The sequence below is a fragment of the Anabrus simplex genome, chromosome 5 (genome assembly GCF_040414725.1).
Source record: "Anabrus simplex isolate iqAnaSimp1 chromosome 5, ASM4041472v1, whole genome shotgun sequence".
Taxonomy (NCBI): Eukaryota; Metazoa; Arthropoda; class Insecta; order Orthoptera; family Tettigoniidae; genus Anabrus; species Anabrus simplex.
The window spans coordinates 48,139,550-48,164,692 of record NC_090269.1 but is presented as its reverse complement, the minus strand read 5'-3'; the positions used below and the strand labels follow the sequence as shown (position 1 = coordinate 48,164,692).

The 25,143-nt window shown below is 38.4% G+C and overlaps 1 protein-coding gene across 1 annotated transcript in view; it reads right to left on the bottom strand.

Annotated features, from left to right (window-relative positions):
• The window catches only part of cyr (cypher), a 53,509-nt gene extending 36,619 nt beyond the window's left edge, over nt 1-16,890 (bottom strand). Inside the window, exons 1-5 of the mRNA XM_067147984.2 lie at nt 16,693-16,890; nt 13,125-13,191; nt 6,129-6,310; nt 5,303-5,460; nt 2,459-2,616 (exon numbers count right to left, since the gene is read on the bottom strand). Coding sequence (XP_067004085.2) covers nt 2,459-2,616; nt 5,303-5,460; nt 6,129-6,310; nt 13,125-13,191; nt 16,693-16,890 — 763 coding nt within the window. The remainder of the gene's footprint in view (nt 1-2,458; nt 2,617-5,302; nt 5,461-6,128; nt 6,311-13,124; nt 13,192-16,692) is intronic.
• Nucleotides 16,891-25,143: the final 8,253 nt, after the last annotated feature.

Sequence of the window (25,143 nt, the reverse complement as noted above, 5' to 3'; positions counted from 1 at the left end):
AGCATTCGACGGACTACACGAGCTCGGTAATGCCGCTTTACTGCATGAATTATACCCTAATCCAGCGGCTGCAGAATTGAAGTTGTATTTGGAGGCAAAAATAAAACTTTTACATGCTCCAAATGGCGAGGCACACAATTATGAGAAGAGCAATTGTCCAATAATAGAAGAATTCTCCTCTTTTCGGCCTTCATCCGACGTTCCAAGTCCAACAACCACTCTTTGAATAGCACAGATGTCATCCATGCCTTAGAATTGTGCCTGTATTCACAGGGCAGATGTTGCACCCCCTTGAAGCACCTTGGCTTCCCAAATTTCCCAATTATGAGAGGCTTCAGTTTGTCCGTCCCTGTGGAATTGGTGAACAAAAGAGCCGTGATACATTCTTTTGAACGTTTGCCCCCGAAACACTTATTTCCCTTAAAATCAAGAGTTTTGTTCGGCATTAGTTTATAAAATAAAGCAGTTTCGTCTGCATTATAAATGTCTGCCAGCGAATATTCTTTCAAGGCATCCTTTAGAGTCTCCAGCCGCCATGAAGAGGCAACTTCCTTCGGGACATCGTTAGCTTCACCATTTATAATTTTGTGGGATATGCCATATCTCTCCCGGAACCTATGAAGCCAACCAGCACTGCCCATAAACTCAGGTGACCCAAGCGAACGTGCGAAAGATCGCGCATGCTCACATAACAGTGGGCCATTTATTGGAATATTTTTACTCCGCACCTCCTTGTAGTCGGCTGTCCTGATCTTCTTACGCTGTGGACCTAGGGCATCAGCATCAATGTTTTCCTCTATCTTGCTTTTCTGTTTTAAAAACGTAGAAAGTGTTGACGGGCTAATGCCATACTTCTTCGCTACATCTCCTTTCTTTCCGCCTTTCTCTACTTCCGCAAGTATTTTACGTTTTTCACTCAACGAAAACTGCTGTCGCTTCTGCTTATCCATTTGCGATGATATGTACAGTACCTAGGTACTTATTTATTTAATGAAATGCACACGAATTTTGCAAGTTTAATGATATAACCTTAACAGCAAGAAGAAGTAGTTCTCCAAGAGAGAAAGAGAAAACAAGCAGAAATCAGCCTGGATTTTTAATCATCTGATTGACCACAGCTGGACCGGTCCAAATAATGACATGAGAAGTCAAAGAGAATGTGAGAAGTGCTTTGAATAGGCTTTGCGAATTAAATACGAAGAAGAAACATGCAATGCATCCGTCGCGTTCATTGGTGGATTACAAACATCGATCTGCCCAGCCAATAGTGTGACGTCTTACATTGGTTGATGGGCCAAGCCTATTGGTTGCGCAAAGCGTAGCGTTCATTGGTGGATTGCAAACTTGGCGCTCCTACTCAGCTAATACATTGGATGACAGGCGAAGCATATTTATTTATTTAATAGCGTACAAATGTGCATTAAAAGAAAAAATACATTAATCTTTCGCATATTCTAGTGAAGATTTTGTTCTCTTGTTGCACTTGCTGAAATGATAGCGATCGCAATGTTTATCACACAATGTAGGGACGGTTCATGAAAGTCTGATTGCCGGCATAGACTATGGTGAAACTCATGTACCGCCAGCCTATTCAAAGCACTTCTCACATCATTATTTGAACCGGTCCAGCTGCGGTCAATCATAGCATCAGCTGAATAAAAATCCAGGCTGATTTTTGCTTGTTTTCTCTTTCTCTCTTGGAGAACTACTACTCGCTGCGTATGTGAAAGCTGCATTCTTATTTTCAAACCTTCCCGTAAAAAAGTTTCTTTGGATAATTCATACGCAAATCATGATGGTGACATCCTGGAGATGCCCAGTATTCGTTTCAGAAATCTGGCCTTTACATTTTCAATAGTTCGAAGGTCGGGCACCGTTAGTCTTTCCCAAATAAGTTCCATACCATACATGAGAACTGGGCGAAGCGTATTGGTTACACAAAATACGCCTTCTCGATCGCGTACAGTGCATGTATGGAAAATGGCGATCATATCGTCTGAATAACGAAATAATGTAACAAGAAAAATGTTGGTCATAAAACAGGATGAATTTTGGTTTTAATTTGAGAAAATATGGTCAAACTGGAAAAGAAAAGAGCTCAATTTTAATTCGTTAAACTGAAACTACGAAATTCGTTAAAATGAAATATTTTAACATACAACAAATAGGGAAAAAGGAAGGGACCAAAAAAATTATTCGTTATTCTGAAAATTTCGTTATACTGGTGTTCGTTTCAGCGGAATTCTACTGTAGCTTAAATGAAGTCAAGAAGAAATGCTCACACATGAATGAATGAATGAATGAATCAATCAATCAATAAAATGCCCTTGTGATTCGGATTTGAAGTAAAACGGTAGGTTCTGCGGCTATATTCATGACATCAACCATAATGTGAAACTAACAGTTTGCTTGTTAGAGCTGGCTACTAGAACTACCTGTTGTATGACTACAGACCTACCTGGAACTAGTGACTTGATGAGCAGTGCAGTTCTCTCGCCAACAGCTACTTCACTGGAACTACGGGACTCCGCTGTTCCTGTTATCTCCATCCACGCCATCACATGCCCCAGTTGAACTGGTTCCGAATTAGGTTTTCCACCTCGCATTCTGCCTTCTCTAAAATATATCACAAAATCAAGCATTTTAATCTGATTCATACAGGTTTCCAAAGTTAGAAATATTCTATCAGTGACAAGACATAACTGACACAACACTAGGAAGACCTGAGGCAGAGTGACTGAAGAAAGAAGAAAGAAAAATCCAGAGGAAGATACTGGGATCAAGAAAAGAGGAGGTGAAAGACGGGAACAAAGATCAAGGGATGAACTGTACCGAAACATGAGTTGCAAGTAATCAAATATCAGGTTCATAATGATCATTCAATTCCGGAAGGTCCCACACTTATAGCTGACATGGGCCTTTATGTTTTTCCTACAAAGAAATACTATGAGTCTCAACAATTTTGAGATCTGCTAATGAGTTTTTGAAGAACACAGTGCAATAAGAAGACATTTTAACCTCGTTTTTTATTGATCACAATGTACAAGTGTATACAAACACTTTTTAGATGAACATTATGATAAACTCTTCCAGTTTATGTAAGTTTTTAAGTTTGCAGTTAGTAATTGTTTGAAAGTCCCCTCTTTCACCTCCTCCCCCTTAACCAATCATTACTTTTGTCCAATATTTTTAAGTGGTCAAGTATGTTTTTAAGATCATCTTGACAAGACTATGTCTTTGCACATTTAATGTTTTTATCTAAACAAAGATATCTGTAGCTGATGATGTTTATAAGAAAACAAAGCATGTACTACTACTACTATTACTACTACTAATTTGTGAACTTTCAGGCACACAACATATTGTAACGATAAGGTGGAATAATAATTACTGTCAATTTGTTAAATTTCAAAACATGAGGACGATCTCAAAACAAATGACTGAAAAGAGAGAGATTTGCTGGACATGTGATCAGGATTGACATGGAGAAAATGACTAGAACAGTATAGGAGACAAATGGAAGGAAGAGAGGAAAGACACTAAGTGGGTTCTCAAAGTCCAGGAAGGCTGGATTGAAATGGAGTTGAAGATGGCAGAGACAGAGAACTGGAGAAACAAATATACACCAATCAGTATGTCAGAGCTCAATGACAGAGAAAGGTACTAGAACAGGATAGAAAATCACCAATTGGGGAGAAAAGAGAAGATGATACTGAAAATATCAGCTGAAGAAGAAGGAAACCCAAACCAGGACAAAGCTGCCCAGGATCCTACAGAGGCCATAACAAAAGAAGATGATGAAGAAGAAGAAGATGAAGACGACTTCTGAAATTTAATCATGAAGTCAAATTAATGACCAGATATCAGCTTCAATTTACATTTATTCTTCTTCTTCCTGGCCTATTCCCAATTACCTGCGGCTGTCACTTTGTAAAGATTTAGCCCAGTTTCATGGCTGGATGCCATTCCTGATGCCAACCGTAAGCAGAGGGATATTTTCACTAGTGTACGTTTCTGCAGTGTTCAGTAATGTGATATGCAGTATTGTATAAAAATAAATATTTAGATGAACACAAATGCCACCCAGCCCCAAGTGAAAGGAATTAACCAGACAAAGTTAAAATCCCCTACACAGCCAGGAATTAAACCCAGGGCCCTCTTAACCAAAGACCATATGACCTCAGCTACCGTGTGCAGACATTTTAATTTGACGCCGTCTGGCTGTCTGCTTGTCAATTTTGACATTTCATTTTACTTGAGGCCTTCTAGATGGCAGAGTAAAGCAAATCTCTCTTGGGTGTCTATGGTTGAGTTTTAGTGAATTTTGTCAGGTGAGCACCAAATGTGTCACCGGAGATCTTTTACATGCTGACATTGTATAACATGGATTGTTGAATGGACTTTTTTCTGCCATTAAAAAATCTGACTACCTCTGCCAGGTTCGAACCGGTTATCTTGACATCCTGAGCCAGACACTACCACTGTTCCACAGAAGCAGCTAGATTAGGAAAGAAATTTACTGAATGGACATATGGTGTTTCGGTCTGCAGGTTTAAGCAGGCGGCTCTAAATCGCCACAATGAGTAAATTTGTTCTCATGGATAATATAATTACAACAACACAGAGTCACCACATACAATGTCAGTACAGCCATGTCACATCAACAGATACAGAGTATATCGCTTATATAGTCAGCACTCAACGACGCTAGTCCAAGAGTTTTACATAGTGCACAAGGGTGCGTTTTGTACACTGGGTGTGTTCACCTTTCCAAATGCCGCCACAGATTCCTTTGTGCACAGCAGTTTTTCAGATCAAAATGAGCTATTTATAAGTTATCTGTTTTAAAAGATCATTAACCAACTCACTCTGATAATGAATAATCTTATGTAACCACTAGGTCACTGGTATTAGCATAGTAAAAATTATGATAAACTTCAAAATCTGCATTTTTTGACATAAATTGTTGTATTTGTGCCTTTCATTTCTAAATGTTATTATCAATGAGGAGGAGAGCCTTCATACGTGTTATTCCATCTGCTCTCAAAGATATAATAGCTTAGTGAAATCTCCATTCCTTCCTTGTAATACCTCCAAATGAAAGAAAGTTATGTAGTTAACTTTATGATCAAAAAATTAACAATTGCATGAAACTCCAACTGGTCTTTGTTTTATTTTCTCCCAAAATTCAGATAATTACCATTTGCCCCACTTTACCAATTGACACAATGACAACAATACATAAAGAAATTAAAAGCAGTGAAAAAAATCACCACTGATATTTCACTGGAATAGCCCTTACCTTGAATTAGTTTTGATAGGCAGGGCCAAGGTGGGGGAGTCCACCATCATCTTGTCTGGTGGCATATGACATGTAACTGTCTGTTCCTGATCAGAAATTTGTTGAAGCAAACGGTCCAACTGCACCTGGACTGTCACCATGTAAGTCAGCCCACCATCCTGTAACCAGACAGAGCTATTAAGCATTGTAAATTCCAATGAGAGTGACATGGAAAGTCATGAGAAGACAATATTTTGACGGCTCCAAATATTAACATCGTAAATCCAACAACAGCCAAAAGGAGTTACGATCCCCAGAGCCGTTACTTCAGTATTTTTCCCTTGTATAAAAATTGAACCTTCAGTGCCCCTGACTTAGCAGCCATAATACATCTTAATGTCATCTCATGGGAAAATGATAGCACAATTTAAAATTTCAACTGTAATTACAACAATTGTATCGGGGAAAAGTTATGTTGTTAATACACTGAGCCGTTTGTTTAATACTGCAAAAGCCATCCTGTGCAATAAGATCTGAAAAAAGGAAGAAATAAAGTAATAGCAAAATGATCATTCAACCAAGTGCTGAAACAAATTGGTTTTGTTGAGTTCGTTTATAGGTTCCCCCCCCCCCCCCCAAAAAAAACCAAACAAACAAACATGTTTTATATGACAATCTTCTTCTCTAATAAACTATATATTTATATAAAATGTATATGTATATCTGTAGTAAAATTAAACTGGGTTAGTCTGATATAATGACTGTAGTATAACATTATGATCAATACAGAAAATGAAGCTTTTTGTCAATGGAAATTTCAGCATTTCTATAAATGTTTACCACTAACCTCAGAAGGCTCAACTCTTACACCACAACCAGATGTGGCAAGCTGTATGGCGGCTTCCTTGTGACCCGATCCTTGCGCTCGACACTCCAATGGAAATCCACGAGCATACAGCGTCCCACTAAATGGTCTCGCCATGGCTACTCGCACTGTCATCAAATCCAGTGAACAACTGGCACTCACAGCTAGAAATAGGAATAAATTTGACTTTCTTAGATAAACAACAACAAACATACCAATTAAAAACAGCAGCATTATATTAAAGTCACTATTATTTAATTACCACACTACTAACCACAGAAATAGGGAACACCTAACGAAAAATGGAACTCCACTTTCATATGTATGTATATCCAACTCTTGTCCCGTTTTTCTACAGGGTAGGTTATGAAGTGAGATGAATCTTCATAGCGAGTTTTTACAACCAGGTGCCCTTCATGACATCAACCTCATCAGAGAAGTTAATGAAATGAGATTAATGATGTGATATATGATAGTACGAAGGGAAAGGGTGAAACCCAGTGCCAGCACATACCTTATTCCTGTTGAATAGCACCAAGGGGTCTACTCAAGGCTTTATGCTCCCATTCGAGGTATGAATCAGCATCAACAGAGTCATATGACCTCATTCCAGTTGAGCACTATGGAGAGGTTTGGAATTTAATCAAGGCTTTTGACACGCAATCTAGTGATTAGAAATTGTATACCACCACTTTTCTCCTATCCTGCCAGCCAACATTCTGATGGTGAATTATTTTTCAAACAACAGGACTCAAACAGGCTAATTATGGTGTCAGCCCACATGGACTTGACACTTAACGATTATGGCCACCAGGTGGGCTACTCACAAGTGATAAGCATAGCATTACCTTAATCCAGAGTTCACTTAACACACATACAACTAGAAAGGTCCTGAACAATTTGGAACACATGAAAGATTATTTACAAGTGATAAACATAATCTATCGTATAATACATGAGCTATATAAACTACTGATGGGATAATCCAGGCATCGTCAATTGAGAGCGAAATGCCTTCGGAGCCAGTTTGCTCCCCGCTGTTGAGGAACGAGAGCAGCTTAGCGAGCAAGTAGGGGAAGTGTATGACGTAGAATGTACTGAAGGCCAGTGGCGCAAGTACAGTACGGCCACAGTATGCAACCCGCCTGACTGCTGCTCTCTTGTCACGTGACAAACACCCGTCCCGAGTGGAGCAAGTAACACCGGCTCCCTAGAGCAACTACGTGATGACGTCTGGGGTAATCGAACACAAAATAATAGCTTATTTGATTATTTCATTTTAGTTGGTACGTTATTGGACATTATAAATTTTCCAGCTAACTCATTCCTGGTTGCCAGCGTTTCGCCCCAGGGTGCTAAGTTGGACTCATCAGTTGGTAAATAGCACACCTACCAAGATACATGGCTACCGCATACCGTGGAGGCCACTGCATAGGCTACTTGGAGCCACCAAATTCGATTATTCAATTATATTTCCCATTGGATTATTTTTTGATTATTCATTCAAATGAATGAAGCAATTGAATAGTGAATATTTTTCCAGTCCGTTCCATCAAAAACTCCATTCGAATCAATGAAGCAATCAAACAGTGGACTTTTCCATTAGATTTTAAAAAAATGTTTATTATTCATTCGAATGAATGAGGCAATTGAAATAATCAAATAAAAAGTGATGTTATTACGACAATTAATTCACTCACTTAGTTTCAACATTTGGGGATATGTTTGAAAAAAGGTGTATTTCTATTTTTCATAAGAGGAGTTCTATTCGCTTAAATCAAAAAATTGATTCATGACACATCCAAATATTCTATGCGATACAACTAAACGATATTTAAGACTCATTTGATTACTTTGATATGATATGATATTCATAGGGAACCTGAAATTGGTATTTTGATTATTTTATTCAATTATCTAAATAACTGGATGGAGATTATTCGACGATTAAAAGTATTCGATTATCTCTTCACTAATAACCTATATCACACGAAAAATTGTTTTCATTTATACACACATAACATCACTTACATCAACATGCTTCTACATAGATTGCACTTGATGGACGAGGGAGGACGAGGCTGCAATTGACAGAGTATGCATATAAGTCATTTTAACCTCTTCATTTCTGCAATGCTCTTGCTCAAACAGATATACAGTAGAGATATCCAGTCCACTGAAACTGATAGCCAATGATAGAGGCTTCTACACTGTTCATGCATGCTTTATCAAGAGCTGACAGATTGGAGGCATGGTTCTCCCATTTGATATTTAAGATGGAACGAAGTTTCTGAAGTTGTCGTGGCGGTGTAGGGTCCAGGTTTTACATCCTTAGAGTAACGCTGTAATGATGACTTGATTATACACCACAAGTTTGGTATGAACTATTAGGTCTTTAATCCTAAAGACCCAATGCCAGATGATCAGCAGGGAGCCCATTTTCCACAACCTCTTAGGAGGTGGATCATTTAGAAAAGATGCTTCCACAGTATGAGAAGTATTCTACCAGTTTCATAGTCACTTTTGAGACAGAGATATTGAATTCCACAAGGCTGGTCTCCAGGGCAGGTTGGACAATTTTTATATATATATTTTTTTTAAATTTTTTTTTATGGCAACACCAACATGATCATATGAGCTCTTGAAACTACTGACTAATTGAAGCTCCTCAGGTCTAAGAATAGGTGATGTAGTGTCATCAGCTTACCCTACAGCAATTCAGTTATCCTGTTGCATGAGTTAAGAGATTTAAACAAAGATTTGATGTGCTATAAATATAAATCCAAGGTTATTTTTGAATTTCCAGCTATTTACTCATAATTATGGGAAATAGTTAAGAAAGATGTGATGCATGCTGGGATTGTACCATTCCAAATCCATACATACATACATACATACATACATACATACATACATACATACATACATACATACATACATACATACATTATCATTATAGACTGTTATGCCTTTCAGCGTTCAGTCTGCAAGCCTCTGTGAATTTACTAAACGTCGCCACAATCCTCGATTTTCAACTAGTGTTGTGGTCTCATTTAGTTCTATACCTCTTATCTTTAAATCGTTAGAAACCGAGTCTAACCATCGTCGTCTTGGTCTACCTCTACTTCTCTTACCCTCCATAGCAGAGTCCATTATTCTCCTCCTCCATTCGCCTCACATGACCCCACCACCGAAGCCGGTTTATGCGTACAGCTTCATCCATCGAGTTCATTCCTAAATTAGCCTTTATCTCCTCATTCCAAGTACCCTCCTGCCATTGTTCCCACCTGTTTGTACCAGCAATCATTCTTGCTACTTTCATGTCTGTTACTTCTAACTTGTGAATAAGATATCCTGAGTCCACCCAGCTTTCGCTCCCGTAAAGCAAAGTTGGTCTGAAAACAGACCGATGTAACGATAGTTTCGTCTGGGAGCTCACTTCCTTCTTACAGAATATGGTTGATCGCAACTGTGAGCTCACTGCATTAGCTTTACTACACCTTGATTTAATCTCACTTACTATATTACCATCCTGGGAGAATACACAACCTAAATACTTGAAATTAATCGACCTGTTCTAGCTTTGTATCACCAATCTGACATTCAATTCTGTTGAATATCTTACCTACTGACATCAATTTAGTCTTCGAGAGGCTAATTTTCATACCATACTCATTGCACCTATTTTCAAGTTCCAAGATCCGGCAGAGGAAGAGAGTTGGTGGTATACGATTTCTAATCACTAGATTGCGTGATGAAAGCCTGGATTAAATTCCAAACCTCTCCGCAGTGTTCATATGGAATGAGGCATACGACTGTTGATGGTGATTCATTCATCAGATGGGGACGTATGAAAGCTGTTGAATTGTTCTCCTGTCTTGAAGTGTACTGGTATACACTAAAGTGTTGTTGACGTGTGTACGAGTTGGATTACAAACAACTATCATCTTAATTCTTCCATATTGAAGAACCAGCAGTAGTATTAATGACGGTTACGTATAGCCATAACAAAGGAACATTTTGCTTCCAATTCTTCACCGGTAGTTTCACTTCTCTGTATTCAACACCAAAAATTAACAGTTTTTTATCCTCTTTTTCAATACTATTCAGCAAGAATTTTAAAAGATATTCTAAACCTCTCCATGTGTTTAATTTTTAATTTAACTGTCTTTGTACTTTTTTTTCTAAGAACACCAAAGGAAGTGGTTGGTTTTCTTAATCCCTTTTAGAGGCAAACCAGCGGTTATTTAAGATGTCCTTTAAATATATCCGTGTGTTTTATTTTTTATTTAAATATCTCTGTATTATTTTAATTTTACCTTGTACTGCTGATGTTTGCTGAAGATAGTCCCTACAAGGACTGAAACATGTCCTAATTTAATATTAAATGAACTATTTTTTATAACTAAATAGTTTTTTACAATGGAGCCTTCGTGACTCAGACGGCAGCGTGTCAGCCTCTCACCGCTGGATACCGTGGTTCAAATCCCGGTCACTCCATGTGAGATTTGTGCTGGACAAAGCGGAGGCGGGACAGGTTTTTCTCCGGATACTCCGGTTTTCCCTGTCATCTTTCATTCCAGCAACAGTCTCCATTCTCATTTCATAGCATCTATCATTCATTAATAAATCACTTTGGGAGTGGCGACCCCATCGTACTAATAGCCTATATCTGCTTCATTCATTACATCCCTGACCCGGTCAAAGACTGGAAAACAGGTTGTAGGTTTTCATTTTCATTTTCAGTTTTTACAATATAGAACAGGTGGATAATTATTTAAACAAAATTTCATTTTGGAAATTCTTTAATCTTCCAAGTGACTGGCTACATGACCTGGGTAACATAGGGGTCAGTTTGCATTCGGGAGATAATGGGTTCGAACCCCACTGTTGGCAGCCTTGCATATGGTTTTCAGTGGTTCCCCATTTTCACACCAGACATATGCTGGGGCTGTACCTTAATTAAGGCCACAGTCGCTTCCTTCCCAATTCTAAGTCTTTCCTATCCCGTCATCACAATAAGAACTATCTGTGTTGGTGCAACATAATTTCCTTCAATAACCCTTCTAAACATACGTACCCCTGTGGTTCAAGCAAAGGCCATCTAAGTGCAGATCCCAATCATCTGCCAATTTCACACATACCCATTCCATAGTCATATTTAAATCCCCTATCACCCTCCAGAAAGTATCCCACTGATAACAATCTCTGTTCACTTAAACTTCTCTTGCACTGTCATAACCAGATCCCACACATCCCTAACTATGTTGATACCTGTTCCTCCTTGACTTACATTGTTAGTGCCAATGTGAAAAACTACCACATTTTCCTTAACCTCCTCATTCCAATCTATTTTTGATCAACTTCTGTCTTCATTCTGTGTCTCAGAGCCAAGAATGTCAAACAATTACATTGACTAATTTTAGTCATAATGTTACTGGTCAAATGAAATAGGCAAGATGATACGTTACATTCTCTATAGTGCAGGAAGTCATGAAAATCAATTTATTTTTAATGATAGTATTACAGTAACATTACTTACTTCAACCTTATAATTAGCATCGTACTTTGACAGTGCATGAATTTGCATTAGTTCTTCAGAAAACTGATCATTTGAACAGATAAGTTTATGAACTGGTATATACACAGTACTGCAGTAAGGTCTGTCAGTAAAAGCTAAATGCGCTGTAGTATGGTAATTGTGAATGAAGAAGTGTGGCAATGCTGTATGTAGTCGTCCACAAGGTCCACCTTCATGACTCTGCCAGTAACTGGCTTGCAGTGTGCTAACATCTTGCACCAGTGAAAGATGGACTGGGGAGTGTATGAGACTCATATCACTGTATTGGCGTTATTCCATTGTTGAAAGCAAGCTAAGGAAATCTTTTCTACGCTGAAACCTCTCAATATCAATGAACGGTTTGTGTTTCGGAGAATAGCACGGCTTAAACAAACGGGTGCGACTGTTTATCGCATCAGATTGGGCCGTCCTAGGTGTGTACACAGAAAAGAATTTGCGAATGCTGTTCGTGCAAGGAATCAGCACAATCCTTTGTCTCGTGACATGAATATATCTCCATGAACTATGTCACGTATTTTGAAGGATGATTTACGTGTTGGTGGATATAAAAGATACACACGGCATTTACTATCAGTAAAATGAAAGGAGATACATCGGATTTGATTGTGTGAACGCACGGTCCTTCGAGGAAGAAAGAAAAATTTCCATGTGTGCAGCACCGACATCACCCTGCTTCTGTCGTGGTATTTTGGGCGGTCGCCTGGCGGGGAGCATCGGAGGTGCACTTTTTGGGAAAGTGGAGTGAAGACTTCTGCAGCTGTCTACCAGACAATATTGGAAAAGATGATACTATGTATCATTTTGAAGCTGTTTGAAGGAAAATGTGGATTTTCCAGCAGGATAGTGCTCCTGCACACAAAGCAAAAACAATGCAGCAGTGGTTGGCAACTAATGTCCCATAATTCAACGCTGCTGTTGACTGGCCTAGTGGAACTCCAGACCTCAATCGATTGGATTATTCTCCGTGGCAGAAGCTCGAAGCGATAGCATGTCAAAAACAGCTCCACAATACTGAAGTGTTAAAATATTCATCACGTCAGCTGTCAAAAATATTCCACTGGACGTGATTCATGCAGCTAGTGATGAGTTACATTAATGTCTTCGTCGCTGTGTTGTCGCACATATATGTTCATTCTGTAGCATTTCTTGTATTTTTTCCAGAATATATGTATATTAATGGGTTTGCATAGTTTTCTGCAGTAGTTATGTGTATTGAAAGTACTGACAGAACTTATGGCAGTAGTGTGTGTATGATTTCCTAACACTATGTAAATAAAAACAGTCTGATCTACGTAACATGTAATTATCAATACATTTATTTTAAAACAGATTGTATATTGTTAAAATTTGGTATACTTAAAATAAGTAACATCAAAAGCAGAAAAATGCTACCTCACCTGTGACAGTATTTGGAGTCTTCCGAACAAACCGCTCTACACTTGTGTCATCTGAGGATGTTACATGCTGTAACCAGAAAAAAGTTCAATATGAAGCACAAATTTTAACAAAAACAAACCAAAAAAAGAGTTTTTATGTCAAAAAGTCCATCTTAATGCTATGCAATTAAACTTCTTACATGTGCATCTGGTAGGCACATAATTCTCTGGGAGATGTGCAGACAGTTACTACTACATAGTGAAAACTGTCTTGCAATATATTAACATCAGTTTAACCTTGACAGTCAGTTCATCTGTTATAAAGTGATTGGTTACATGCCAGACTTTTCAGTGTCAACTTGTTAATGGTGAGAACATGAAAAATTTTAAAATACAATTTGTAATAGGAACTAGAGATACCTGCATGCTTTGGTACATGTACAGTTGTTCAGGAAAGGAATGAGCACATGCTATTGTATTGTTACAAATAAATCACAGTCTATTTTATTGCTCTAATTTATTTCAGAATGACCCAATAAAAAAACACACACACGTGTCCTTGAAAAATGTTCCAATATTTACAGAGGAGGCATCACGCAATAACCTAAGGAAATAAGGTCCCGTAAACATTGGTTGCAAATGCCTGCAAATGTGGTACATGTATGATGGGGCACCGGCCTACTTTCATCGTAGGTTTATGGGACCTGATAAAAGTTGATCCCGTAGTTCATCACCAAATCTATTTGAGTGGTGTGGTGTTAGTCATATGATTTGGTGATGAACTACGGGATCAACTTTTACCAGTTCCCATTTACTAATGAATTATTAATGACTAGATGTTCTGTGTATATAAATTAATACTTGAAATATTCTCAATGATGAGCATACTCAAGAAGTTAGAACCTTGTTTATTTTCAAATTTAATCATAATTTCATCCCAATTTTTTAATGTCAATTTGTATATATTTGTTTCATTTGTTTTATGTCAATTGTGTGCTTGTACATTAGTTTAGTTATTAGATGTTTTACATTAAGACTGAAGATGGCCAGCCCTGGCCGAAACTAGTCCCTAAATAATTAATGTCATTTAGAATATTACATATTATAGTATTGAAATGGGGACCATTACTACATTAATTTAATAATTATATTGAGCACTTCTATACCATACCAGTGCACAGTATTCGGCAACAGAGCAGACCAGTGCAAAGCTTGCCATACGAAGAGTACTTGTATCAGCACCCCATGTTGTGCCGGCTAGTTTGCGAATGATGTTATTCCTGGTCCGAAGTTTTCCTGCAGTATTCTCGAGGTGTTTTCTCTAAATCAGAGAACGGTCCAGAGTAACTCCCAGATATTCGGGGTAAGGATTGTTTCTCATCCTTTTTTCACTATTATTTTTTAAAAATCTCTATTTTCTGGTGCAAGAATTGTACTGCTCCACCGATTTGGTGCGTAGTGTAAAAAGTGCTGTCAGGATTGTTTTAACTGTTTCTGCCAACGTATGAAGGAAATTTTTGTCTCTCCTGAACATTTTCACATTTTGGAGCTGTCTGGTTCTTGCGCTGGGCTTAGGTACTGACACTGTTTTGCTTCTGAGCCCCAACTTTGATCACTCCATCCAGCTTTCATGTTCTCTTCAAGGAGTATTAGAGATTTTCTATGTTTTTTAAGGATCTTGTGTATAAGATTTTAAGTTTCATGTGAAGTCTCGAAAAAACGTGTCAAGTTTTAAGTTTCATAAGTGCATGGAAATGTCTCACGAATTCATCTACCGTATATTTTCATTTCTATTCCGGTCTTTATACATTGACTTGCATTTTAAAATAGATGGGAAGTTAGGACATAAGAAGTGGAAAAAAAAAAAAAATGTGAAGTCAAAATTACCTTGGCCAGGTAACAAAATTAAACATCATTCTAATCATCATCATCATCATCATCCTCATCATCCTTTCTTCCTGTTTTGTATACGCTGTCTAAGGACTACTACTACTACTACTACTACTACTACTACTACTAATAATAATAATAATAATAATAATAATATAATGTTATTGGCTTTACGTCACACTAACTACATTTTTATGGTTTTCAGAGACATCGAGGTGCCAAAATTTTGTCCCGCACGAGTTCTTTTACATGCCGGTAAATCCACCAACATGAGGTTGACATATTTGAGCACCTTCGAATACCACAGGACTGAGCCAGGATCAAACCTGCCAAGTTGGGATCAGAAGGCCAGCGCCTCAACCGTCTGAGCCACTCAGCCCAGCTAAGGTCTACGACATTCAACTATTGAGTGATTTATCCAACCTCTATTTGTGTTGTTTCTTTTTCTCCTTTGTCCAGAGGGTACCTGTCATCCTTCTTGGCAGTTTGTCCTGGAACCTCATTTGTTTAAGCATCCTGCTGAGAGATTTCAATCTCTTTCTGTCCCTCCCATTTCCTGCAGATCTTTGCTTACTTCCAACAACCATTAAAGAGATTCAATTTTTTAACAGAATTTATTGATCTGATCCACCTATTCAAAGTTGGTTATGATAATTATATTATAAGTTAATTTTACACTTCTATGACATGTTTGGGCCATCTTCAGCTAAAATTGAAATTGATTGCTCACTTTAAAAGTGATACATTATTTATAAAGTGTACGTTAAAACATGCACCTTAGAAACACATGCAAAATCATATTAAAATTATGGTCCTCTTGTAATACGTCACTTCATGGTTTGTAGGTTTGAAAAATGTTCTGGTATAGTCTTTGGTAAAATACAAGTAAAAGCGACATGAAGACTTTACTGTTTGTTACCGACTGGGACGTAATGTGAAGTTCTGCAGGGCCTTTAATGCAGGAAGGCCCAAGCCTTTAAGGGTGATAAACATAAAGCTGAAAATTACATGCCAGTCAGTTTGACATGCGTTATATGAAAGCTTCGGGAAAGCATTATTTCTGATTATATTAGACATGCCTGTGAAATTAATAACTGGTCCAGTAGAAGGCAGTTTGAGTTTAGGAAAGGTTATTCCACTGAAGCTCAACTTGAATTCCAGCAAGATATAGCAAATATCTTAGATTTGGAAGGTGAAGTGGATTGAAGTGTCGCGATTGAACTACCCCTAGCATTTGACAGGGTTAGACCATGGGAGACTACTGGCAAAAATGAGTGCAACTGGACTAGACAAAAGAGTGGCTGAATGGGTAGCTATATTCCTACATAACAGAATTCAGAGAATTAGAGCACAGGTAGGTGAAACATTATCTGATCCTGTAACCATTAAGAGGGAAATTCCTCAAGGCAGTATTTTTTGGACCTTGAAGTTATCTTATATACAATGAGTGGCCAAAAGTCATGGGAAGGGGTGTCCCATTACAAAAATGTGCCGTGTATGACCCCTGAGCGTTGTGGCTAGCCGAGTAGTCTGTCACAGACACCAGTTTCGTGAAGATGGAAACATGTTGCGAGTTAACCAACTTTGAACATAGAATGATCATCAGCGCATTGCAGAGATTACACGCGAATTCGGGTTTCTGAGGTCAACAGTGTCGGGGGTGGATCTTCAATATCACAGAGAGAATGTTACCACCCACATAAACTGCCATGTGGGGAAGACCACAGGTTTGTAACGAACGGACATAACGCAGCTTCCACAGAACCATACTGAGCGCTCGATGGGCTGCTGCGAGATCACTGTCCAGCCGAATGTTGGGAGCCAGGAATCCATTTCTACCAGGACTGTAAGGAGGCAACTGCACCGCATAGTCTTCACCAGCTGACGACCAACTCATGTCCCTTTGCTGACAACTCGACACAGACCTCAATATAATCAATATATGAAAAATGTTTCCACCTAAATGATACCTTTCTTTTTATTTAGCCTTTGGCCACTTATAAAAACATTAATAATATAATATAATATAATATAATATAATATAATATAATATAATATAATATAATATAATATAATATAATATAATATAATATAATATAATATAATATAATATAATATAATATAATATAATATAATATAATATAATATAATACACAAGGTCAAGGAAAGTAGAATCAGACCCACATCCATAATTACGGGAAGTAAAGAAAGTAAATTGGATAGGAATTGTACAACAAGCTATCCGACCTGACGAGTTTATGATTACAAAAATTGTTTAATTCAACCAACAGCGGACACACCTTTTCCACTTAGAAAAAGGATAAGCAAGAGAATCACGCTTCATAGTACAGTACAAAAGTGACATGGAAGAAACAAGAAGTCAAATAAAGAAGAAACAGACTCTAGCAAAAAAACTTTTCTTCAGGATCATAACATTTTAAAAAAATTTAGTTTTTATACAACAAGTGATTTTGATTAAGCCTTCGGGACTTAAAATGATACCAAAGACATTTGGGATCATAGACAGTTTTTTAAATTTATTTTAAGTTTAATGTCCTAGTAACAACCCCCCCCCTCCGCACACTACCCTCCCCCTCCAACCCATACGTCCCTTACTAACACCAGTTTTTTAATGTCAACTATATGATTGTTGTATGCTGTTTTTATCTAAGCTTTTATGTAAGCAGCTGATGATGATCACAAAGCGATCGAAACATATCCTGATATTATTAATGTTTTTATAAGTAGCCAAAGGCTAAATAAAAAGAAAGGTATCAATTAGGTGGAAACATTTTTCATATATTGATTAGATTACATTATCAATACGGCAATGAAGCGGATAGTTTGTAATACAGAGCTCAATGACGTGCATGGACCCGTGAACATCAGCAATGGACCATGAAAGAGTGGCGGCATGGGGTATGGTCCAATGAATCCTGGTTCCAGTTGTATCGAGCTGATGGGCGTGTGAGAGTATGGCGTATGTCCCATGAAGCTATGGATCCTGCATGCCAACAAGGTTGTGATCAGGCAGGAGGTGGCTCAGTTCTGGTCTGGGCGGCGTTCTCATGGTCGCAATTAGGCCCCATTGTCCAGCTGCAGGTAGCGCTGACAGGTGCACATTATGTGGACATTCTTTCAAACTATCTGTATCTCTTTCCGGCCCTAGAGTACCCTGATGGAGATGCCATATTTCAACAGAACAATGCGCCATGTCATCGCTCTGTGGTGGCCATGCAGGTGGTTTGAGGAGCAGTTCAGTGAAGTTAAGACCATGGACTGGCCCTCCAGATCCCCCGATCTTAATCCAATTGAGCATTTATGGGATGCTGCCAATACTGGTATACGCTCCATGAACCTTGCACCAACTACACAAGACCCACTGTGGATAGCAGTGCAAGTTGCATGGGTCCAGATCCCTCCAGAACTCAAACACCTTGCAGAGTCGATGCCTTGCAGTTTCTTTTAGTAAGACATAGGTCAGTCTTGATAGTGCTGTCTTCCTGATACCCAGGATTCATTTCATATAACGAGCTTTAACTTTCTCTAGCATTATCAAGTCGTTAATTTTAAGTTTATCCCAGATTATATGGATCCCGTAAGTTGCTATTGGTGCTATAGCTGTTTTGAATAGTATTATTGCTGTTTTTGTTGGAAGTATTTGTGGTTGTTGAATGTTGTAAATTGCTTTTATTGCTGATGTTGCTCTTTCTTTTATATGATTGTTAAAAGATGCCAATATTGTTTGAAGAGTAACTCCGAGATATTTGAATTTCGGTACTACTTCTAGAGGTTTATTTTGAAGGGCAATTTTATCATTTGGAGAGAGCTTACCATCCCTTCTGAAAGTCATTTGTTTAGTTTGGTCATGACTTATTTGTAAGTCATTTTCTAGGGTCCATGAATTGAGTCTGTATAGTGCCATCTGGAGCTCTTCTCTGTCTTCTGAACCTATTACCATATCATCTGCATTAGAGTAGAAGTATTACTGAACTGTCCTTATTGATATTTGCAATGTCTGCTTTCATGATTTTGAACAGTAATGGACTAATCGGATCCCCTTGTAGAACACCAATAGTTTGAATTAAACTCTTGGATAAGATGATATCACCAGATATTTGTATGAAATTGTATTTTAAGATGTCTAAAAGTATTTTCATTATCCGGTGTGCTTCGCCAATGAACAGAGTGAGTTTTCAGATGAGTATTTCCTATTCATGAAATCGAGGGCTTTTCTGTAATCTCTGAAGACTACAAAATATTTTCCCCCTGGGTGCCTTATTGTATCTTGAACATGTTCTAGTAAGCAGTTCACAGCATGGAAGGTGCTTCTTCCCTTTATGAAACCAAATTTGTTTTCTGGGATTAGGACATCTACTTCATCAGTAAGCCTGCCGTTTAAAATTTCCATTAATATTTTGAAGGAAGTGTTTTCGAGGGCTATCCCTCTGTAGGTTACAAGTTTCCCCTATCACTCTGAAAAAACTGTTATTGTTAATGTTCTCCATTGTTGAGGTATTTTTCCTGTACTCAAACATGTATTGAATAATTCTATCCAATAGTCTTTCATCAGATTGTAAGATTCTTTGAGATATTCTGTATATATACCATCTGGTCCTGAAGCCTTTTTACTTTTTGCTTTTGTTATTGCATGAGATATATCTTGTCTCACTATTGGGGTGATTTTTTCTGTTATTTCCATAGCATAATATTCATATGCTGTGTACTTAAGTTTGATGTTTAGAATGGTGCCAAAATGATTTTCCCATGTGTCCATGGAAATTGCCATTTATTGTAGGTGGTCTTGATTTTCTGAGTGCTATGGAAGGATCTGTTTGAGCAAGTTCTGCTTGTCTTCTGGTATCTAGGTCTGTGCAGTGTGCTGTTTTGTGTTTAATTAAAATTTTGTAAAACTTTCTTTGTTTGGCATATAATGATAAATCATGTTTTTGCATTGTGGTTTGGCTTGATGTAGTGCTGATAGGGTCTTCTTCCATTCATCATAGATTCTTTGTCAACCCTGGTTGCAATTTCCTATCCTTTATTACTGTTTGACATGATTGCAAAGTCATCGTGCATAGTTCTACTGCTTTTATTATTTGATGTTGCTGTATTAGATGTGTTGCTTCTATTTTTCCCAAATTTTCTTTCAGTTTTTCCAAATTTAATTTCTAGATATTCTGGTCGCCCCAAGGTTGATTGAAGATAATGGTTGACTTAAATCAAAAGTTGTTATAACTGGTATATGTTTTCTTATTGGTGTTATTGCTGATGTCCAAAGTGCTTCCTGTTTAATTACTTTTACGCCTTCTCCTTTGAATAATACAAGGTATATTGCACTAGTGCTTTGGGCTATATCCTCTTTCTTCTAGTGTATCCAGGATTATTAGATCTGTTTTATAGCTCGGTTTATCAATTTGTGCATTGGGATCGCCTGCAAGAATTACTCATTTATCAATCACCGTTCGTGTTAAAGCTTCTGTTATTCATTTAATGACATCATCTACAGTCATCTGAGGTTGAGTAGATATGCCTATTATTGTAAGATAATTTGTATTAACTCTGTTTTCATCTCTTATTACTTCCTTTATTAATCCTAGAGGTGGTTTAAGGAAGATGGAAACACTTCCTGCTGGTGTACCTAAGGTTTGGTGAGCAAAAGAGTGCATTCCATAGAATCCTTTTATAGTATATTCTTCTGTAAGAAAGGTTTCTGATAATATGATAGCATCATTTCTTAATGTTTCTGTTGGGATAAATAGTATCGCGTTTCGTAAACCTTCGATGTTCCATAGTAAAACATTTCTGTGCTTATTATAATTCTGCACCACTGCTGTGTCGAAACAATATGGAACCTACTGATAGAGAGTTGTACTGGGAAAGTCATGGAAGTCTTAATTAATAAGTTATCAAAATGTCCTGTCTTCCAGCTCTGGATGTTGATGTCAGCTGAGGCATGCAGAAGACTTGTTGGTCAACGTACAATTTACAGAAATGTATTAGGACTGACTGACTGACTGACTGACTGACTGACTGACTGACTGACTGACTGACTGACTGACTGACTGACTGACTGACTGACTGACTGACTGACTGACTGACTGACTGACTGACTGACTGACTGACTGACTGACTGACTGACTGACTGACTGACTGACTGACTGACTGACTGACTGACTGACTGACTGACTGACTGACTGACTGACTGACTGACTGACTGACTGACTGACTGACTGACTGACTGACTGACTGACTGACTGACTGACTGACTGACTGACTGACTGACTGACTGACTGACTGACTGACTGACTGACTGACTGACTGACTGACTGACTGACTGACTGACTGACTGACTGACTGACTGACTGACTGACTGACTGACTGACTGACTGACTGACTGACTGACTGACTGACTGACTGACTGACTGACTGACTGACTGACTGACTGACTGACTGACTGACTGACTGACTGACTGACTGACTGACTGACTGACTGACTGACTGACTGACTGACTGACTGACTGACTGACTGACTGACTGACTGACTGACTGACTGACTGACTGACTGACTGACTGACTGACTGACTGACTGACTGACTGACTGACTGACTGACTGACTGACTGACTGACTGACTGACTGACTGACTGACTGACTGACTGACTGACTGACTGACTGACTGACTGACTGACTGACTGACTGACTGACTGACTGACTGACTGACTGACTGACTGACTGACTGACTGACTGACTGACTGACTGACTGACTGACTGACTGACTGACTGACTGACTGACTGACTGACTGACTGACTGACTGACTGACTGACTGACTGACTGACTGACTGACTGACTGACTGACTGACTGACTGACTGACTGACTGACTGACTGACTGACTGACTGACTGACTGACTGACTGACTGACTGACTGACTGACTGACTGACTGACTGACTGACTGACTGACTGACTGACTGACTGACTGACTGACTGATGGGGACAAATTGGGGCAAATATTTGTTTATAAGAAGAGAAGTTAGGGATTAGAATAACTTACCAAGGGAGATGTTCAATACATTTCCAATTTCTTTGCAATCGTTTAAGAAAATGCTAGGAAAACAACAGATAGGGAATCTGCCACCTGGGCGACTGCCCTAAATGTAGATCAGTAGTGATTGATTGATACATGACAGATGCCACTCACTCTTTACTAGGGTTGCTCCAGGCTAGCAATAGGCATACTACTTTATTTTTATTTGTAAATAAAAACAAGAATGAACAGTAGAAGTCTGTTATAGTGAAAATTCACAACAGCGGAAAATGTACTCGCTATAACGGATTGTCTTTATATCCGATTTTAATAAAAGTCGGAAAACCCCCATACACATTAAAACCTATATGAATCGGCAATCAGTTTGTTCAGTTTTGTTATTGAATAATCGGCAACTTAATTTTTGCAGATGACACATTGTTGTTGGCAGAAAGCCTACAAGATTTACAGCGACGGAACAACCGAGTCGTGGAGGCAAGTGACCAATGGGGCTTAACACTTAATGTAAGTAAGCCACGTTTTGTGGTAGTATCCCGAATGAAACACCAAGAGATTGTTGATCAACGGAGCGACAGCACAGCAAATGACAAAATACAAGTATTTAGGACCAAATGTGAACTACAATATTGACTATACTGAGGAAATATAGTCCAGGATATAGCAGAAATTCACTCGATAAAATAAGGAGTGCGTTCTGTAGCAGAGACCTTAGTTTACATCTAAAAATTAGACTTCTGAGATGCTGCTTCTTTTCCACCTTGTTCTATGGAGTTGAGACCTGGACCATAAAGAAAAGAGAAATGGAGAGATTAGATGCATTTGAGTTATGGACGTACAGAAGTATACTGCGGTTTAGGTGGACAGATAAGGTCACAAACAATGAGGCGAATACTGTCAGAATCAGAAAGCTCCAGTATCTCAGTCATGTGATGAGATGAGAAAAAAATCATCTACTGCAGCTGGTCATTCAAGCGAAGATAAAAGGCAAAAGAATGAAGAAGACACATTTCTTGTATTGATAATCTGAAAATTTGGTTCAAATGTTCCATGATTGAGCTGGTTCGCGCTGTATCATCTAAAGCAAGAATCTCTGTGTTGCTAGCAGACCTTCTAAGAGGAGACGGCCCGAGAAGAAGAAAGTTTTCTTTTCAAACTCACCAGACAAAGCTGTAATATCGTAGCAAGCCATGGCAAGGTTCTTCTGCGCACCATCTGAAACAAAGAAAGATTAATACGTTAAAGATTGGGAAAAGTAATCTCGACAATTAGAATAGGCTTCCATAAAAATGCTCAAAAATAAGCACAAGAAATGAAGAGTATTTTCATCTAATTTATGTTGACAACATTCTAATTATAACAATATAATAGATTAAACAATCACCTGGCATTTATAAAGATAATTGCAATTCAGGAAAGGTATAAGAATAACAGAAAGCTCCAGATAGGATAAAGTATCTCTTGAAAATTTTAATGCTAGACTCTCTCGAGAGTCTATTCCAAGGGTTTGTGGTTGGCCGGACGGAAGAAACAAAGTACCGGTACCAGTCGCCAGCTGGCGTCAAATTTAACCTGAAGCAAGAAAGTTTGAAGTTTTATGTGATTCCTGATATCGTGATCATAACCAAAGGATTTCAGTTTCAAGTGAAATCCAAGAGAGAGGACACAACAACTCATTTCAAAAATTCCAAGAGCATTGGTCGGAATTCGAACTGTTCACGCCCTGGTGAGAAGGCAGAGACTATCGTTCGGCGTTTATCTCCGCTCACCTCTCAGAAGCTCTGACTAGCAACCTTACAGTCACGAGTTCATGAAACGATCTAGCTTTGGCTGGAATTACGTTTTTTATTATTATTGTTATTATTAATCTGTTTACGTCAAGGGTTGGTTTTTCCCTCGGATTCAGCGAGGGGTCCCACCTCTACCGTCTCAAGGGCAGTGTCGTAGAGTGTGAGACTTTGGATCGGGGAGATAAAACTGGGAAGTAGGACAAGTACCTCGCCCATGCGGCCTCACCTTCTATGCTGAACAGGGGCCTTGTTGGGGGATGGGAATATTGGAAGAGATAGGCGAGGAAGAGGAAAGGAAGCGGGTGGTGGTGGTGGTGATTATTGTTTTAAGAGGAAGTACAACTAGGCAACCATCCTCTATATAACACTAATCAGAGAGAAAAAGGAAAGGAAGCGGCCATGGCCTTGAGCTAGGTACCATCCCGTACATGCCTACAGGATAAGTGGGAAACCACGGAAAACCACTTCGGGGAATTGAAACCCCCTCTACTCTATTGACCTCCCGAAGCTGAGTGGAACCCGTTCCAGTCCTCGTACCACTTTTCAAATTTCCTGGCAGAGCCGGGAATCGAACTCGGGCCTCCGGGGATGGCAGCTAATCACACGGAACACTATACCGAGGAGGCGGAATGAAAATACGTAAAAGAGATCATTTTTGCCGAAGACCACATCTGAAATGTTTTGCCCCTAAAAGACGAATTAAGTCGCAAAATAAACATGAAATCAAGACTAACTTAACCCAAACCATAACAGAAGTTTGTCAAATAGGAAAATAATAGTCTGGGAATATGTCAGATTATGATCTTCACAGCCTCCCCCTTTTTCTTATTCTTGACCTGTTCCTAATTATCTGGGATTGACAGTACATGTAAATTATACTGCGTAAAAATTAACACATTAACATAGTAGCAATCAGACGCTTGTGTTAAGTGAGTATTCCCTGGTCCACTTCCTAGATCGTCCAAGGATTCAAGCTCTAGTTCACGGTTGAAATGAGGTTTACTCAACACCGTATGTGCAACTGAGGAGATGTATAATTAGCGTTATTTTATAAACACAATCACATAATAATAATAATAATAATAATAATAATAATAATAATAATAATAATAATAATAATAATAATAATAATAATAATAATAATATTTTTGATGTAGAAAGAGATTTAAGTTTCTGCTCAATGGAAGAATTTTTAAGTATGTATTACAAATTAACATCCTCCCATATCACACCTGTTCATTTCCTTCAAATGTCTCATTCTAACCCAACTAGCATTCCGCACGACTTTCAGCTGTTATATAATGAGGTTTTTTTTTT